This window comes from Podarcis filfolensis (genome assembly GCF_964270895.1).
Source record: "Podarcis filfolensis genome assembly, chromosome: 7".
NCBI classification, from domain to species: domain Eukaryota; kingdom Metazoa; phylum Chordata; class Lepidosauria; order Squamata; family Lacertidae; genus Podarcis; species Podarcis filfolensis.
In genome coordinates this window covers 49,984,125-50,004,000 of record NC_139603.1, presented here as the reverse complement: position 1 = coordinate 50,004,000, position 19,876 = coordinate 49,984,125, and the positions used below count along the sequence as shown (strand labels likewise).

At 40.7% G+C, this 19,876-nt stretch overlaps 1 protein-coding gene across 2 annotated transcripts; it reads right to left on the bottom strand.

The window, feature by feature from the left end:
* Positions 1-1,443: 1,443 nt before the first annotated feature.
* Positions 1,444-15,304, bottom strand: RNF125 (ring finger protein 125). 2 transcript variants are annotated; one of them, XM_083623646.1, is made up of 6 exons: positions 14,483-15,304; positions 7,238-7,391; positions 6,686-6,780; positions 5,542-5,632; positions 4,406-4,513; positions 1,444-3,208 (listed from the first exon to the last, which is right to left on the bottom strand). In XM_083623646.1, the coding sequence occupies exons 1-6, from the start codon at positions 14,629-14,631 to the stop codon at positions 3,116-3,118; spliced, it is 690 nt and encodes a 229-aa protein (XP_083479772.1). In that variant the 5' UTR covers positions 14,632-15,304; the 3' UTR covers positions 1,444-3,115. The 2 variants fall into 2 exon arrangements, with proteins under 2 accessions (XP_083479772.1, XP_083479773.1); XM_083623647.1 differs by lacking the exon at positions 14,483-15,304 and adding an exon at positions 7,490-8,291.
* Between the last annotated feature and the right edge of the window lie 4,572 nt (positions 15,305-19,876).

The following is a 19,876-nucleotide window of genomic DNA, read 5'->3' as shown; positions in this document are numbered from 1 at the left end:
ATGAATCAGAATGATTTGACCCTATAAATTGTAAGTTGCATAGTGAATACCATTGGTTAACAAGGCTTCCAAATAATTCTCATTTATTGTGAGGGATGATAACTGTTAAGTTACTTATGTGGCCCACCCCTGCATCACCAATCTACTGCTTTTTCACAATAATCTTTTGACACAGTAGCTAGGATCTGAATAATGGTCATCAGCCCTTAAAAATGGCTATCTACGTATCCACAAATGAAGCTAAAAGACCTACATTCATGGATGCTACTTTGTTTCCCTTTTCCACAAATCCAAACCTGATGAGACTCTGCATTTCATTCGATGTTTGGATTGGCTTGCTTTGGGCCGCAATGTTGGTTAAAATAAGATAAGTTTCATATATGATTGAAGGCTAGGAAAATGTCTAGCTTTTCAGAACTTTCTACTATGTGTGTAATACATTTGGTATTCTGAATGACCTGAAAGTACCTTGACCACCTGGGGCATTGTCATCTTGTCCCCAATTAAGACTTTTCTGGTAATCAGAGTGTGGTGGACTACAGTTTATGTTCTAGGGTCTTCTATGGACCCTAGAAGTGTCTCCACTATTTGCGGGGGGGGCGGGGGATGCTTTGAATCTGCAACTCTGTTCAATTTTGTTAAGTCTCTTTAAAAAATGTTACCCTAGCTGTGAGGGAACTGCTTTTCCGTGAGCACATGCAGTGCACCTGGGAACCCTAACCCATAGAATCAGCATTCCCCCAGAATATGGAGTCTGAGGTTAGCACCCATGCAATTCCAGCCCATCTGTATGGTTAAGTAATGAAAATTGGCATGGTTAGGTAACATTTAAGGAGCACCTCAGACAATAGTGTCTCATAATTTGGTGGGGTGGAGGTTAGGCTGTATGCCAAAGTCCCTTCTAATTCCTAGATCCAGCAAGAATTCAATTGTTTGAATAGTCAGGCCAGCTTCTTGGTGAGTTAATGCCCCCCTTAGGGTAAAAAAGTTGAGTGGCTTTGTGCCAGAAGGCTTTGTGCCTCTCCAGCTGTTGGTGAGAAGGACAGAGGCAGAGTTGTGTGTGAGAGCGCTAGAAGCTAGAGGCAGGTTTCTGGCCTGAGAAGGAAAACCATGCTTGATTTCTGCTTGAGTTCAAGGCTGTGGCCATGGGAGAAGCAAGACCTTCTGGGATGCTGTAGGCTCAGGGCTGTATATGGGTGTAAGCAATCCATAATCATTCCAAGGAATCCAAACCCTGGGAAACCACCTGCCACCCCTGGAATCTTGCAGTGCTTGAAGATTAGGGTGGTGTGCAACATTATATACCAAATGTCCAGTCTTCCTAGTTCTGTGCAAGATCCTAACCATTTTGATGCCTTCATGAGTGAGTGAATCCATCAAAGCATTTAATATATCTATATATAAGAACAGATTTCTCATAAAGTATTTACACCATTTCAGGTATTTATGTACAAATGTGCACTTTAATTCTTACAAAATATATTTACAGTTAACTGCATCAATGAAAAACACTTTGGCATTATTTAACCAATATATATGTATGTCATATTAGTCTGCTACAACAATTGAACACAGCATGGAACAAAACAGGAAGGCACAACCAATCTCTTATTAGGAGCTGCTGATTTTGGCTTTACTACTTTCCCTCACTAAAACTTTGCACCTTATCTTCAAGCTGCTCTATCAGTGTAAAATATGCTGTTATTAATAATTCTCCTGAAGTCCTCAGAACTGTAAAATGATATAGTACTATTTGTCAAACATTAACTGTAGCTTCTCTTTTTGAACTCTGATCTGTATTATGACACTTCAGAAAGTAAACAGTTGTTTGCTCTCCCTCATTGGCATTGCAACATCTAAATGATCATGAAAACTCTGGCCTGCCCTTTGAAAGCATAGTCACAAGATGCTCTGAGCTTTGGTCATATTTTTTTTTTACCCAAAAAAAAAAACCCTTCAGACAAGAGGCTTCTTAGTAAGCTTTGCTGCAAAAGAAACAGACAGTAAAAAATAATTTTTAATATTCAAAAGAGTGACAGTATTATTTTTCTCAATGTAATGTAGCTCTTTAAACAATATAATTAGGCAAGGCAAAATCCATTTCTAATTTTGATGACAAATTTGAAGGTACATTGAAAATAAATCTTTTTGATGGCTAATTTGGAAGATAAATTTTCTCAGCCTTTAATGTTTTGATAATTTGGTAGTGGATTAGGTTATATAAATCAAGTGGAGGTTATCTGTAAAATGCTACTTTGTATCATAACTCACTAATAGCAAAAAAATATGTTTGACTACTCAAACAAGTCCTGCTGAGTCCAATGGGACTTACTCCCAGGTAAGTATTGTTACATTGCTGCCTAAAACACCAGTGGATGCTGTAGAAACAGACCTTGAGGTGTGTTTTATGCTGCATTAATTATTTTGCTCGTCTTTATATTGCATTGAGACCACACCAAATTCATGTGCTTAATTGATCCTCATTTAGGCCCTATTCACTTTTCAGCCTTTATTAGATGCCACCTAAGACAAGTGGGGGGAACCGTTGGCCCTCCAGATATTGCAGAATTACAACTCCTATCAGCCCCAGTAAACATGGCCAATGGCTAGGAATGATGGAAGTGTTCAGCAACATATAGAGGGTCAAAGGTTTCCTATCCCTGCTCAAGTTTTTAGCATAAATGTTTCCCAGAAACTAAATAAGTGAATGCAGTTAGAAATCAGGTGCAGCTCTCACATGGCTGTGCACTCCTGAGAATCCTTGATGTAGTGACATCCTGAGAAGAGGAAAAATACTCATAAGCAGTGGCAGCCCATCCAGAAAGATGGCCCTAACTGCTTCTAATCAGTGCACATTGCAGGAAGAATCCTTGGGTGTGCTCAGCTCAGTAGGTCACAACTCAACAAGATTACCTTCTCAGAAGGTCATAACCATTCAAGATTGTCATGCCTATACAATATAACAACATAATGAATTTTGACAATGCTAAAAATAATTTGTTATTAGGGAGGCTGAACTATAATCCTAAAGAAGTTGACAACAATACTTTACAAGCAACATTTTAATTCACAGTGTAATGAATCCATTTGGTATGTCTTCCAAACTTCGATAGGATTACGCCGTATTTGGATTAGGCACATGCATATACTCTATTAATGACCGATCTAGAACTCTTTCAACGAGAGCTTCTTCCACTATACTTATATCCTGAAATAAGAAGGGAAGATAGTCAGACATGCAAGTAAAGCAAAAACAAAACAAAATCCTGCTTAGCAATAAAAGTAGTCCTATTAGGCTGCAACCGTAGTTGAACCGTTATTTAGACCAACACCAATGAGACCATAAGCACCAATCTTATCGATATCTCCTCTTGAGCCTTCCTTATCTACCACCCAAATTTAGATTTTCCTGCACTAACATTTCCAAGGAAAGTGAAACGATATTTGGATACAATTTCTGCTTACCAATAAATATTTGCAAAGAGCTGCAGAATGTCAGTGAGATGTTTACTTCTACTGCCCTTAAGTGCTAGTTTTTCAAGAGTGACTAGACATCAGGCATAAGGGTGACTGTATCAGCCCACTTCCAGCTTTCTACCCTTTGAGAAATTTGCACCATCAGGACAAATTCTGCTAACATAACAGCAAGGCAGTCTGAGATGTTTGTTTCTAGTGTTTATGTGATACCACCAATGATCTAAGAGAAGAGGTTTTCTAGTGAATTACAGTACAAGAAAATCAGGGTTGGGCTAAGTGAATTATTATCCCATGCAATTACACTCTATGAGTACAACTGTAATATTCTTATTACACAAGATGATTTCCTTTCTTGCAGAAATAGGCAAACAAGAAAAACAGAATGATTTGTCTAAGTTAGCATGGTTGCTTAATTTTTGTACTATGCACCATTTTATGTTTCATTGTATTTAATGCCATTTATTTATATTTTGGATTCCCCCTCTCATATACTACTTACTGGAGACCTCTGGCTTTAATGTTTGCCCTAAACTATTAAGACCAATGCCTCTCACTTGCTCCCCCCACACCCAAACTTTGTCCCCTAATTTTCTGGGAAACCTGTAGCAGTTATTTCAAAAGCATACTCAAACTGGGGTGGGGAAGGATTAGATCAGAAAGAGAGATCGGAACAACTCCTTCACTAATTGTTGGACTGGTATTAAGGAAGTTAGGCATCTCTGCATGAGTGTAGCACCTTTGAGCTATTTGATTATTTCTCCACTGAAGTTTCTTAAGGCTTGTAACCTTTCTAATTCCCCAACCATGACTTTCTTGCAATCTACATATGTCCTCATATGACTTATCAAGGAGATATGGGAGAGGTGGAAGTTGTAAATAAATGACTCTTAGCAGGGGGTTAGGAAAAACAACCAGGCAATTTACTCACTATATAGTCTTCATAATAGAACGTATGTCTGAGCTGAAGGTGCCTTAAGAAATTCCTGCTGCAGTAACTTGAACCACCACCAGGCGATAAGCGACAAATCGGACAGTACTGTAAATAGTTCAAGGGGGAAAAATAAATGCACTAAAAAAGAAAGTGTTTTCACGGTAGCAGAAGAAATTATTATTGCTAAAGAAAGCAAAATCTCCATATCTGAGTGACTAAAAATATATTAACTGATGTTTGTTACCAGTAAATTCAGATAATTCATTGTTCTGTTTTGTATACAACTAACAAAATGCCTTGTAAACCAGTCTCTCATGCTTAGATGTTGTTGTTTGCTTTTGGGGTTTTTTTTTTTTTTGCATAAATGAAGTACACGTTCCTAGCTATGGAGTGCTTTTTTTTCTCTTGTATGCTCTTTTTATGCTATCTGACAGAGCTGGCCCAGGAGATCATGGAACTGACTGATGCTAAAAGGTTGAGTAACAGCAGCAGGGTCACACTCTCCCTCTCCCTCTCCCAGTTAATCCATCAGGGCAACTAAGGGTGATTTATTATTGAAACCAATCCTGAGGCCAGACTGAAATGGGTCAAGAAAACTGATATCTTCCAATAATGCCTATAGTTGAACTGACACTACTCTCTTGATCACCTTACCCAAGAGAGTATTAGCAACTGGTCAATAATTATCCAAAGTTGTCTTCTTTAGGAGAGATTGTATCAGAGCTTCTTTTAAAGCCAGAGGCACCATTCCTCCTTGTAATGAGACATTCACTACTGTCTGTACCAACATAGTCACGTAGTCAAACCTCTCTGGCTAGCTTTAATCAATGAAGATGGCGTCAACTGAAACTGATCCCATAAAACTTGGTGACATGGAATACTGGAAACATCATCTGGATGTAATAGCAGCAAAGTCATATATTTTCATTTATCATCATATTTATTTGTCACTTACTACATAGAATGCCTTGAAGCAACTATCTATCTATCTGTCTGTCTTTCTGTCTATCTATCTATCACCTATTAGCTGACCATAAATATGCATATTCTAGTTTATGCCGCTACCTAATATTTCAAACAGTCAATTGATTTAAACAACAATGTGGTTTGAACCTAAAAAATAAGGTGTTTACCACGGCTCTCCTGTCAGATCTGTGGAAAGTGAGAAAATGGTCCAGAAAATCTTCTTCATCCAATGAATACTGGCAGAAAGGGCACGGATATCTGAAATCACATAAGGTACTATTTATATATTAGCTGCATTTTTACATTTTACAGATGGTGTAGTAGTTACATATTAAAAGCCAATACAGTATATTCTAGAGCTGGCAACTGAACTGGATGGTGAGCCACTTTGCTCCTGCTAAATGGGATTCTGCATCAAGTCTGTCTCTACTGGAGATGGCATGGGGACATGATGCGAGTAAAGACTTTAGGCATAAAGATATGGTTAAATATTGTGAACAGAGAACACTATGCTTTGCACAGTGCCTTCCCTGTTTAACACATACAACAGAAATGGTTTAATTGTTTCTCCAAAATTTACACACACATCCCACAGCACAATCAAGGATGCCAACAGTTTCTTCAAAGGTTGCTGAACATTGGAATTGGTCAACAGAATTACATTACAATAGTAGTCCTGCCCATGCACTGAAGCGCTATAAGTATTCGAAGCAGAATTCAAGGTGCTTGTTTGACCTTAAAAGTGTGAATACATGTATAGCATTACCTATTTTCTGCAGCAGCAGAATTCCCTTGCCTTTGCCTAAGTTCAAAGTACAGTGGTACCTTGGGTTACATACGCTTCAGGTCACATATGCTTCAGGTTATAGACTCCACTAATCCAGAAACAGTGCTTCAGTTAAGAATTTTGCTTCAGGATAAGAACAGAAATTGGGCTCCGGCGGCGCAGCAGCAGCAGGAGACCCCATTAGCTAAAGTGGTGCTTCAGGTTAAGAACAGTTTCAGGTTAAGAACGGACCTCCGGAACAAATTAAGTACTTAACCCGAGGTACCACTGTATGAGAATCTTACAGAAGTTCCACTAAGCCTTTTTGTTGACCTGGCATCAGTAGTTAAGATTTAGATTAGTATGTGCTAAATGATCTATGTTTGGTTTATTTTAAATGGTGAGGTATAATTTGATTTTAAACTGTATCATCATTCACCCTACGTCACTAGGGTAAGGGAAGTCTAAGATTGTGAATGAATAAATATAAAAACTAAGCTGAGAGTAGATTTCTCCCACCATTATTTTATCAAGATGCACTTTACCTTGTGTCTGGGTATGCAACTTCCTGTAGGGGCCCATATTTCTCTATATATTGGTCACAAGTTCTCAGATGAGCTCGCATTTCACTGAGGAGCACCTAGATTCATTTTAAGAAACATTGTGTCAGTATTTTGCTGTACAAAATGCTATTCACTAGCAGACTAGCCCTAAAGCTTGTTTAGTAGACAGAAGTAGGTCACATTTAATTCCAACAAAATATGCTTAGAATTGTAGTTGGGTTGCCCAAACTCTCCAAGCGGAAGTGCCTTGTATTTCTTCATTCTAAACTACATGAAGTGATTCAATATGTTAAAATTCAACATTTACAGGTTAAATTGTTAAAAGGGAAAGTGATGGTTACCATAGTTTTCCTAAAGGTAAAGGATGCAAATGTAAGATCAGGATTTGTTAAATTGGGGATAATGTACATTGAGAATTCTATAGGCGTTGCTCCCAAGTAAATGTGCTTAGGGTTGCTAACTTCAAATCCCCATGCATTTCAGAATGCTTAAATCCATGAGGCAGAAAATTATGGAATGCCAATATTTATTTACCTGTGTTCCACATTCTGTACAATTTTGGTGTCTATTTTTCATCATCTTGGTAATATCAGTTGCTGGAATCCCTTCAGAAGGAAGAAACGCCCGGCAGTAGGGACATGTCCATGTGTTATTCCTTATACTTGCTGCAATACAGGAGTGGCAAAATCTAACGGAGAGATAAAAATAAATACTGTTTCCAAACGAACCACCACTTTAAAGAAAGCAATTTGAAAAGTCACAGTTATGATCACTAGTGAACATGACCTTATAGGAAGATTGGTTTCTACATCAGTTCTTGTGTTAATCATTTTGTTTACTTGAGAATCCCAATCTACAGGACCACTGATAAAGTGAGGCTACAGAAGATAGTGTGTTCTGTTATGGGGGTATCTGTGCATTAGCTAAAGTTACTCATTAACATGCAAGCGCCTGCAAACTCTCCCAAGTATTAGTAAAGCACTATGGGAGAGATCAAGCACTTCAAGCAAACAAACAAAAAAAGAGAGGTACCATCCAGCCAAAGGTTAAGCACTTTAATGTCCTGCTGAATTTAATGGAGAAGAGTAAATAAAAGGCATTTTTACTCATTTACTGAAATCAATGGAATTCACAAGTGCTTAACATCGGCTGAGCTGTGCCTGTAGCTGTTTCACTGCAAATATTTGTGCAAGATTCTGTTGTGCTAACCTGATTCACATATATACAAATAAAAAAGACACAGGAATAAATTGAGCATGTGCAGAGTATCATTATCCTTGGTTTGAAAGAGTAGTCGTCAGATACATCTTCAGTGATTATTCCCAGCTTCAGTCAGACATAAAGAGTACATGAAAATAAAGGTAGAGGACAGAAAGTTGAAGCCAATTACTTATTCATGAAATTATTGCACAAATGACGGGATGAAATCCAGTCTTCTGGATATAATCACATTGCGATGGCTATAACACCATGCACACAAGAGCTGACAGGGATATGTTTGACCAGTGGCAGACTGCCAGGAGTGTCCACATGGCTCTGGAGATAATGCCGGGAAAATGACTAAAGCTTTTACTGATGTTGTGTCTAAGCCTACTGTAACAAGCCTGAGCCCTTAAAAAAACCAAAAAACCTTTGGGGCTTCCCTCACCCCCACAGCCTTTCCTACCTCTGCGCAAGCTTAAAATGCAACAAAGTGTGTGGAAATACAGTGGAACCTCGGTTTGCGACGTAATCCATGTGGGAGGCACATTCGCAACCTTGCGATTTGGCGCTTATGCGCATAGCATGATTTAGCACTTCTGTGCGTGCACCGTAACCCGTTCCAGTACTTCCAGGTTCAGCGTGGTGCGCAACCCGAAAACGCATAACCTGAAGCATTTGTAACCCGAGGTACCACTGTAGCCTTGAATATTGAACAAAGTGTGTGACTAAGGAACTACACCAAATCTGTTAGGTTGATCTGGGAAGTGCTGACATCAATGAACTAAGGGGTTCTTAGCAGTGTTCAATCAATACATAGTTCTGGGAAATGCTCTTTTTTAAAGAAGTTGGTTGCGTTAGTACCACATAAGCTTCCCTGAAATATACCTAATAAATAAAATGTTCGTGCATATTTGGCAGGTGGAGAAGATAAAAGGTGGGCTAGCTGTGGAGCAGCATTAGTTCCCTTACTTCCAGCAGCAATAGCAGCAGATGCTAATTAAACAGGAGCCTGAACAGTGCTTGGTGTGCCTTTTTTTTTACTGAAAACTAATCCAGGCTGGTGGCATTGCCTGTCAGCTTCGTCCTCTGCCTCAGTGCTGCTCTTGTAGAATTCAGAAGGAGGATGGGGACAAAACTAGAATTAGTTCTGCCCATTACAGTGGTACCTCGGGTTGCAAACACCTCAGTTACAAACACTTCAGGTTACAGACTCCGCTAACCCAGAAGTAGTACCTTGGGTTAAGAACTTTACCTCAGGATGAGAACAGAAATCGTGTGCCGGTGGCATAGCGGCAGCGGCAGGCCCCATTAGCTAAAGTAGTACCTCAAGTTAAGAACAGTTTCAGGTTAAGAACGTACCTCCGGAATGAATTAAGTTCTTAACCAGAGGTACCACTGTATTGGCTCTGGCTCCACCTGCTGTTGGCCTCCCTTGTCTTCCAAGCACTTTGGGCACCAGGGCATCACTGCTCTGACCCATCCATCTACCGTATTTTTTGCACCATAACACTCACTTTTTTCCTCCTAGAAAGTAAGGGGAAATGTCTGTGCGTGTTATGGAGGAAATGCCTACGGGTGGCATGCCTACGGATTTTCCTCCTCTAAAAACTATGTGCGTGTTATGGTCGGGTGCGTGTTATAGAGCGAAAAATACAGTATTTTGGCACATCACCTGTCCCTTTCTGTGCCCTATCTCTGTCTCTCTCTCCTGCCACTGTACCTTTTGCTCCTCCATGACATATGCCTTGTTTGTGGCAACCCAGTTTCATCAAAACGCAACACAATTCTTACTGCAGCCAGCAAAACCAATATGTGCAAAACAGTTCTGCATTTTCGCCAATATGGACGCCAATGAGACCTATTCTTAACCAGTTGCCTTGAGGGGAAAGGCTGTTTCTCCTAGAAGACCACATGATATGCATGCCATTTTCAATCTCTGGTGTCTTCAGGCAAGGTTGGGAAAGATTTCTGCCAGAAACTGAGAGCTGCTGCCACTCCGTATCAGCAATACAGGACTGGAAGGCCCAATGGTTTGACTCAGGATAAGGCTGTTTTCCGATGATCAGAAGTTGGTTCAATTTACTTCCATAAAAAGTTTGCAACAATGTGACTTAATTCATCCTTCATGTACAACAAAGGTAGGAAGAACAGGTAAAAGGGCTGCATTATTTTAGCCATTTAGCCATGGGCACAGCCAAGAAAAGGCAGGGAGGGGCAGCTACCCCCCATCAAGCAAATCAATACAAAATACTTAACTAACCGTGGTTGCCCCTCAACATAAAGCCTGCCCCCCAACATAAATCCTGGCTAGGCCCATGCTTTTAACTGAATAACAGTCTTGTTTTTTCACCCTACTGTCTACATTATAGAAAAGTTGTGTTGTTAAGTTATACAGCAGAATAACATGTTGGATCTGTGATGAAAGTTTCAAAGGTTGGTTTCAGTGCAACCCTGACCAGGCCTATTCAGAAGTAAGTCCTAATTATTCAGTGGAGTTTCTCCCTGGTAAATGCAATTGGACTGCAGCTTAAACTTTTTTTTTTTTTAATTTCTCTTGTCTTTAATCTGAATGTAAAACATGTATTTCATTTTAAAACAGCTTCATTCTGTTCCAACTTCTAATCCATAAAACAGTTGGCGAGTAATGTCTTCCAAACTGAAAAGGTGTTTTTAGCAATACTCTTGAAAAACCTTAGAAACCGAATCCTATGTACTGTATTGGCCCAAATATAAGACGCACCCGAATATAAAGCCACACCTTTAAAATTCAAGGGGAAAAAAGACAATACCCGAATAAATACCTGAATAAATGTGTCCCTAAGTAGATCCTGGGAAATATAGTTTCTCCCAAGGGGCATTTCAGTAGTTTCCCTGTGGGCTTCTTGGATGTGGCACCAGAGGGAGGTGCGAAGAGACCTCTTTCTCTTCCCTGCTCCTGCTTCCCCTCAAATTAAGAGTGTCAGCAGCAGCAGCAGCCAGGCATGTGGGGCAGGAAAAAGGGGTTTGGAGGGTAGGTGAGTGGGTGGGAAGGAAGGAAGGAAGGAAGGAAGGGGGTATTTGGAGGAGCAGGGGGCAGGCAAGGCGGCTTATGGGGAGATAAGGGAGAGAGGCTTGGGGATTAGGGCTGCTGGTGGTGGCCTCCAGTCCAAATTCAGACTGGCTCAAAAACAAGCCAAGTTATTTTTTCACTTCTGCAGACGGGATGAGGAATAGAATGGCTTATTTCTGATCCAACCCTGTTTGAGGAGATGTGGTCACCCATCACTGCTTTGCAACCTATGGTCAGGCCATAACCTTAGGGCTACATTCATATTGAACAAACAGAGATACCTGTGCCTTCGAAACATGAAAAAATGTTGTGCTTAAAATACTTGTGTTGGCTTCAGGGCAAGTCCCATGGTCTGAAACTGACCTGTACTTGGGGGAAGGCTTAGGAGCGGCAGGCGGGCTGCGTGTCGTTGCCCCGCGCTCCCAGGCTGCTTCCTGGGGGGGGGGAGCCATGCCACTTTGCTCGTGGCATAAGGTTGTGAATTTAAGCCACACTTTAACTTTTCACTGTCAGAATTTGGGCGGAAAGTGCGGCTTATATTCGGGCCAATATGGTATATTTATTTAGAAGTGGGTACTACAGAGTTCCATGGGGCTAACTCCTTAACTACCAACCATATTTGTGCATTTAAATACTAAGCTTTAGTATTCCACCATTCTGTTGCCTATAGGTAATGTTCTTCATTTCTACAAACATGGGCTTAAAATTGCTCATGTGAGACTTTAGACAGATAACAAGTTCCTGCTAATGTTTTGTTTTTACCTGCAACATTTCTACACGTACTGTAAAGGAAATGCTGCCATGGGCTTTTTGTTGTACTAAGTAAGGATTAGTCGAGCAAACTCAAATCCTTCTCCTCAGCCATAGCTGAAAAGAAGTTTTATCTAAGATTAATCCAAAAGGAAAGTTTCATTGTGGTTTCCAAACACGTGCAAGGTTTTAAACAATGAACCCTAGTTAATAAGTTAAGCAAAGTTAGAGAGAGTTATACAATTCTAAAAACCTACTTCTTGGGTTACATCCATCATTCTGGACTTGCAAATGATATTTACAAAGATCAAGTGCAAGTGCCAGCTGTTTATATGTATCTGAATTTGCACATAACACAGAAGCGACACAGAGGCATACTATTCAACTGTAGCTGGTAGACAATCCACATTCTTGGCTTAGGGCATCAGACCTTTCAACTTTTTTAGTATACAGGACTGACTCAAGATTTTTGCTGGTTTTAGCAGCATGAAATGAAGTGTCCCTGTAGGAAGTAACAATGTACCGCAGAATTCCTTGCAGCATTGCATTGTGAATTAGCGTTGTTGTTGTAAACTTTGCTGTCTGGTCTTTGACCTCAATAAAGATGGATTGATTGAATTAGCTGTTCCAGAAGAAACACAAAATCTCACATTTGTTCATTGTTTCTGGTATGGCAGCAGGTCCCCTTGAATAATTCTGCTCCAAGCAGCTGCCTTGTTTTGCTATGTATTGGTGCCAGGCATGCTACCACATACATTGAAATATGCAGATTTATATATTTTAAACATGTATGTAGGTGGGTGCTACAAAAATGTGCAACAATACAGGTCTTAGTCAAGTTACAAGCTCGCTTCTGAAAATGGCTTTGGAGTGAAGATTTCTAAACCTTTTTTATTGGGGTCTGCCAGACACCAAATTCCATCACCCCATGGGTTGTTCATACTGTCACTCCATCCATTACTCCACCAGGGAAAATAGGCTCCAGAAGGAGAAAGAGTGGCATGCAAGAACAGTAAATAAATAAATAAATACAAGTGTGCCTAGTTTGTATGACTCATACCAGGCAGGTTGAGACAAGATGGCCTGAACAATTTGACTGGCAAAGGATCTGTACTTGATTGAATCAATCTGTACTTGATTGAATCAATCTGTACTTGATTGAATCAGTGAGAGGGGGGAGGAATTGTAGCTTGTGAGCATGAAAGGCATTCACAACAGTCAAACCATGGGATGGCTCTTACATCTGAACCAGGCCCCCAGATGGAATGTAAAGAAGACACAAGCCAAGTGCTAACTTTTCCTTACAAATTTGTTCTTTTCGATATCCAGTCTTCACTAGGGAGTAAAAGTGGTGGTTTTGGCATATAAAAAAGCTATTCTGAACATGTTTTGTTTCTTGCCTGAATATCTCCCACTGAATGCTTAACAGCATGTGCACGCTTCATACTTTTAGTACAGTTAAAAAAGTTAAACAATGCAATTGTGGCTGCTAATGATTCAACAGTTAGGCCTTTCCTTTAATATGGAAAGGGGCATCTATACATTAATAACAATGTCCCAACCTTGTATGTGCTTGACCTAAATTTGTTAAGGAAAATAAATTTTAGTCCATCCACAGGCAGGCATGGGGGGCAACTCTGATTTTTATTTTTATTTTCCTACGTTGGGAGAACTCCAATATTTTGGAATATTGACAGTGAACAGATTTGCACCAATATTTGCACCACAGAATCATCACCGTCACTGAATAAAAATATGGGGGAAGACTTTCCAAAACTGGGAGTGTTCCTCCCTTGTTTTAGAATATCATGGTTTTTTAAAGAATTCTTTTCAACCAAAGTTTCTCAGGGGAAATAGTGGTTGAATTTTGCCATGAAAAATTTACAAAAAGGATACTTCTAAGAACTCGGGATGCTTCCTTCTCAAAATATACAAATGAAAGAATCAAACATACTGGTATTTTATACCCGCATGCATATTAATTTATATTTAAGACATATCAGCACACTGAGGACAATGCAATTAAATGGATCCTTTGTTCCTTGATAAAATAGAATGCAAGCAATTCCATTTGGGGAAAGTTAAAACAGGCCCAGAAACTCAAAAGAAAACTCCAAAAAGTATGTGGCACTTTTATGGTGCTTTCAAGTGTTGAAGCACATCACATCCATTCTCTTGTAATTTTTTCAACAACTAAGGTATTCACATCTTTATAGAAGTGTAGTGTTGATCAGTGTAGTGTAGATCAGAAATGTTTGTACTGGCTCAACCACTACACTACACCAATTCACAAATATAAATAAATTTGGATCACACATCCCTTCTTCCCCGACCCAAATATCTTACTTAAAACTTGTTTCCCCAAAAATATTAAAGGGAATGAAGAGAAAGAACAACGCATCTTAACGAAGGTACATCTTTTAATGCCAATCGCCTAGATCTCGGATTCTGTTTCTGAACTGAATCCGCCGCATGCAAATGTCAAGTTAAATTACTTGTTCGTGCGCTAACTTGGATCAAGTTCTGTGCTCGCATCTTCAGCATTACCACCAAAAAAATGTCGTTTTATGATCGCATCCCAAACGGAAGCCAAATACCCTTTCTTAAAAAAAAAAGAGAGAATTAAACGGAAGTTGGTTGGTCCCAGTTTAAGTATGGAAAGAACTGCAGCTAACAAAGTCGCAGCATAATTTCAGACTTCTCGCATTGCAAAGAATGGGGATTCACTCTCTCCCCACACCCGCCTCAGCCAATTCCGGGAGGAGAGTTTCACTTACACGTGGCCGCACTGCGTCCTTACGGGCTGGTGGAGCACCTCCAGGCAGATGGAGCAGTCAAAAGATGGGACTTGCGACTGCTTCTCCTCTTCTGCTACCTGGAGAGGGCTGGCCACCTCCCGACTGTCGCTGCTTAACGCCGATCCCATCGCCTAAACTTCGGCACTCCTGGGAAATCAAGGCTCTTGGCGCCGGCTGCTCCTGCTGTGGCCGAGCGCGCAACACGCTAGGAAGCTTTGCAGCTGGAATTATTGTATTGTATTGCGATTGCAGGATTTCGCCTTGCAGCAAAAGGAAAGCCGCGCGAGCTGCAGATCTCCGTTCCGTGCAACGAACTCTCCGAGACCACGTTGGGGGCCGTTTGTGGCGGTTACACTGGCGACACCCTGCAAAAGCATTATTGGCGGATGCAGGACCAGTCCAAGCCGGCGCGAGGAAACCTGACACCCTGAGCCGGACAAAGGGGGCCAGCTAGCCAATCCGTGGCCTCGTTCGCTGGCTGATGCGCTGTTTTCTTTCTTTGACCCTGATCCACAGGGCAAGTCCCATGCATGTTTACTCTAAAGTAATCCCCACGGTGGCCGGCGGAACTTAACTCCTGTGTAGGATAGCACTTTGCAGTAGCCGTGCGTCACAGGTATCCCTAAAATAGTGATAGAAAACGAAATAGGCAGTTCACTGTCGAGCGCGTCTCTTAGGCATTCAGAAACACTCTTGCAGACTCATTGTAAGATACTAAAGCAAGAATACACATCTGTATCATTAATCTGTATTACTACTACTACTACTACTACTACTACTTTGGTAAAATGAAAACACATTGCATCCGGATACGTTCCATTGAAATCTTTTTTTATATACATTTTAAAATTAATTTAATTAATAACAAATTTCACATCAAATAAACATTAAAAAAAAGAAATTAAAAACCTTACAATACTGTTTACACATTCAATAAAACATTCAAATGTGGGATTTTTCAAATCCCTTGACTTCCCTCTGCTCCTTCTCGTTTCATTGTTTCATCATTAATTCATGCATGTCTGTGTAATATTATTCATCTTATTGTATCCAATTCTATCTTTTATCATCATATTGCAAATGTTTCTTAAAATCCTGCCAATGTGTTAACTTGTATACATTGCGTTGATATATATATGCAATAAAAACTTCCCATTCATTTTTAAATTTGTTATTGTCTTGATTTCAAAGTTTCTCCGTTAATAAAGCCATTTCCGCATACTGTATTCCATTAATTTGTTTTGCCAATCTTCTTTTGGCTTTCCATTGAAATCTAAGAGAGATCTAAGAGATCTAAGAGAAATGTGCAGTACCTGCACATTTATTGAGATTTAGGGGGCAACCAAGAAGACTACAACAAAATTTAGAGTGCTCATGTCCAGGTTTTAGCTAGCCATGTCCTCTCCATAATACAGTGGTACCTCAGGTTAAGAACTTAATTCGTTCCGGAGGTCCGTTCTTAACCTGAAGCACCACTTTAGCTAATGGGGCCTCCTGCTGCCACTGCGCTGCCGCCGCACGATTTCTGTTCTCATCCTGAAGCAAAGTTCTTAACCCGAGGTAATATTTCTGGGTTAGTGGAGTCTGTAACCTGAAGCGTATGTAACCTGAAGCGTCTGTAACCCGAGTACCACTGTACTCCATTCTATTTTCCTCCTCCTACACAGATGCTGGTCAGTCTGGCTTGTGAGCATCTGTTGCAGGGGTGCCTAAACTTTTTTCAAAGAGGGCCAGATTAAACTGGCCAAGGGATTAAACCGGCCAAGAGGCCGGATTAGGCCCCCAAGACGGACATTGGACATGCCTGATCTGTTGCATCTTCATTGGATAGTTTCAGGGTACCTTGTCCATATGCTCAGTTCACACTGGACCCTCAGTTCACACTATATGCCCCCATACCTGCTTAATGATTGTTTCTACTTCTGCTAGCTTTGGGGTTCCCTCTAGCATGCTGAAACTGTACTTCCCTCTTGTTTTTCAGTAGCCTCTTATTGCCATCATCTTACTGCCATCACAACCCACCATTTGAGTTCGCTATTAGTATATACCCGTGGGACTTACTACAAAATGTTGCAGTCAGGAGTACTTCTGTTCGGGATTTGTTACAACCAACCATGCCATTGCCAGGATATTCCATTCTATTTTACCTCTCTCTCTCTCTTCAATGGTCCATGACCACTGAACAGTACTCATTCAGCTGTTTTTGGAGTTCCTTCTCATTAATATTCTTTTTCTAAAGATTTTTTGTAGTTCTGGAAACCTTGGCTTTCCAAACCATACTACCTTCTTTGTGGATTAAGCTGTTTTGGCTTCTTCTTCTTCTTCCAATTAATGCATTCATAACAGTGCCTAAACCACAGTCTCAAGCTACATAAGAATAATTAGACTACTATATGGGATGATGACAGCACCACTTTCAGCAGTAATAACAGTGACCACCAGTAAAGTGCTAATCAGAATACAGACTCTTACAGTCTGAGTATATATGATCACTTTGTGGATTACATTCATTCTTCTGAAAACTGAGTTGGAAATCTTAGGATGAACCTTGTAACACAAGAATCAATTGACTTCAATCCTTGGCATCTCAAAGTTGGGTTAGGAGATCCCTATCTGAAACTCTGGAGAGCTGCTGCCAGCCAGTGCCAGTGTAGACAACAGTGAGAGAGTACTAATGGTTCTACTCAGCAGTATAAGGCAACATCCTATGTGTGTATGTTCTGTTTCATTCATTAGCTAGTAATTCTGAGTATTTCAACATTTCCAAACTGTGTTCAGTATTGCTTGGAGCCTAGCAAATACGGATATTGTTATAGGATTGGCGGGGGTTGTTTTGGTCGCCATCTTTCAACCCTCTGCAAGCCTATGGTTTTATTTCATGAGATTCTGAAATGGAAGGAACTACTGAACTGGACAAACCAGTCTCTTTGTTATGTTAATGGGCCTAGATAAGTCTTTTTTATTTCTTTTTACATGACTAAAGAGTTGGCCCTCCCTGTTTGTGTGTGCATGTTTTGGGAAGGCCTTCCTTGCTTACCTAGCTGGAGGCTACATCATTGTAGCATTAGAAGAACAATAGGCCTGGGGGGCGGGCTAGTTTGGGCTAGTCTTGTCTGGAGCTGGGTAGACACAGAGGCTTGACTTGCTCTTTGTGCAGAAACCCAAGCTATGACATTGAGAAGCCCCCTGGAAGCCAAAGGGAACAGCAGCCTCTGTTTGGAGTGTTACTGCTTTAAGTCTGTGGTTCTCAAAGGTGCGCCACAGTGGGTGTGGCAGGAGAGGATCGCAAGTGTGGCGGGAAGAGTCAAGGGCATTAAAATACAGTGGGACCTTGTGTTGAGTAACCTCCAGGTTGCAGAATCTTTGGGTTATGGCTGCGGCAAACCCGGAAGTGGGTTTACCGCTCGTGTGTGCGCAGAAGCGCTCTGCGTGCTTCGTACATGCGCAAAAGTGCTCTGTGCTGCCGCGTGTGTGTGCAGAAGTGGTCCTCCGGTTATGAAATTTTCGGGATACGGCCAGGCCTCCGGAACGGATCCCGTTCGTAACCGGAGGTACCACTGTAAACATTTAAACATTTCAGCTTAGTATAGTATATTCAAAAATAATTATTATTTGCAGAATATGGATATATTTTCAAAATGAGAACAAGAGCGTCAAGTGATACTGAGGACATCCTAGTTGTGTTTTCTGACGTATTTCTTATCAATAAAAAATTTGGTGTGGTGTGAGCAATTTTTTATTCTGAAAGTGTGGCCCAGAGAAAAAAGTTTGAGAACCACTGCTTCAAGCCCTTCAACCTTATGCTCAGCCTGTATATTTGTGTAACTAAAACCTTATTACAAAGACACCAGTGTCTCCAGTGACCTTCCTTCGAAGGTAACCAAACCCGATGTATGTGCTACCACTCCTGAAGTTTCTTACTACTTCAAGTTTGGTGTGCTCATAGCAATAGATTTCAAGATGTTCAATTAATATTTTGCAAATATATATGTACTTTAGAAATAAAATATTTATGTGGGTTTTTTAAAAAAAACTTTTTTCACTCATAGTCCAAACTTAGGCAGGTTTACTCAGAAGTCCCACTAGCCTACACAGCAATCCTAAGCATGTCTACTCAAAAGTAAGTCTCAATGAGTTTAGTTGGACTTAGTTCTGGGTGAGTGTGCATAGGACTGCAGCTTTCCCTTTGGTTGTTTGACATGTTATGGCAGGGATGGGTAACCTGCAGCCTATCAGATGTTGCTTAACTACAATTCCCACCATCCCTAGCCATTGACCATGCTAGTTGGGGCTGAAGGGAGTTGTAGTCCAGCAAATATCTGGAGAGCCACAGGTTCCCTGCGCCTAGATTATATGGGATGATCACACTGCAATCTATCAATTCTATATCTTTATATTGACCTCTGTAGCATATAACATGCTTACTCTAAAGTTACAAGATATTTCCCCCCTCCACACCTAATGTTTATACACATAAATATGAAGACTATCAAAACCAGTGTGAATTCTGAAATTATATTTAAAAAGTGACAACCTAGCGGTTCGAAAGCACGTCAAAGTGCAAGTAGATAAATAGGTACCGCTCCAGCAGGAAGGTAAACGGCGTTTCCGTGTGCTGCTCTGGTTTGCCAGAAGCAGCTTAGTCATGCTGGCCACATGACCCAGAAGCTGTACGCTGGCTCCCTCAGCCAATAAAGCGAGATGAGCGCCGTAACCCCAGAGTCGGTCACGACTGGACCTAATGGTCAGGGGTCCCTTTACCTTTACTATTTAAGTCTTGCTCCATGACTCAAAACCTTTTCCTGTTGCTCCAAAGGATCCAACTGTGAGAACAAAGGCTTGCAAGGCCATCAGTTATGCAAGTGCAGTTGAGCAAATGGCATCCTGGGCCTGCGTAAAGACTTCTGATGTCACAGGGATACACAGTTGACTCATATACAAGGCAGAATTCACTTAAAGTGTTTTAGAGCCTCTCTCTCCTGCAGTTTATCATCTGATGGCCATGCAGAAATATGGGTCGCAACTGCATTTCAGCCATCCCGCTTTTGGTGTTGCAGTGAACAAATATGTCCCATCTGAAACACATCTAGTCCTCCGCCCACAATTCCTCCTCCTGACAGAGTTGTGCACATTTGGAAATTACTCCTTCTGCCTATTTTTTTACCTTTCCTCCCTTTGCACATCATTATTTAGTGCCTAACATGTAGTAGTAGATGCAGTGCAAAAATTGTGAGAAAAGGTCAGAGCACCCAAGATGTTGGGCATGCAGATGGGAGTGCAGGAGTTTCTGAGGAGAGGTTTGGTAAATATTCAGGGCCTGCCATATAGATGGGCTTTATATTGTGACTAATATGCTCATAAATAATAAATAAA

What these genes read in the sequence shown, in the direction of transcription:
- RNF125 (XM_083623646.1), bottom strand. Translation starts at nt 14,631, where the DNA reads ATGGGATCGGCGTTAAGCAGCGACAGTCGGGAGGTGGCCAGCCCTCTC. An exon ending in GTACAGAATGTGGAACACAG is followed by an intron (nt 6,781 to 7,237) that starts GTAAATAAATAT and finishes AAATGAATCTAG; the next exon opens with GTGCTCCTCAGTGAAATGCG. An exon ending in GATCTGACAGGAGAGCCGTG is followed by an intron (nt 4,514 to 5,541) that starts GTAAACACCTTA and finishes AACTATTTACAG; the next exon opens with TACTGTCCGATTTGTCGCTT.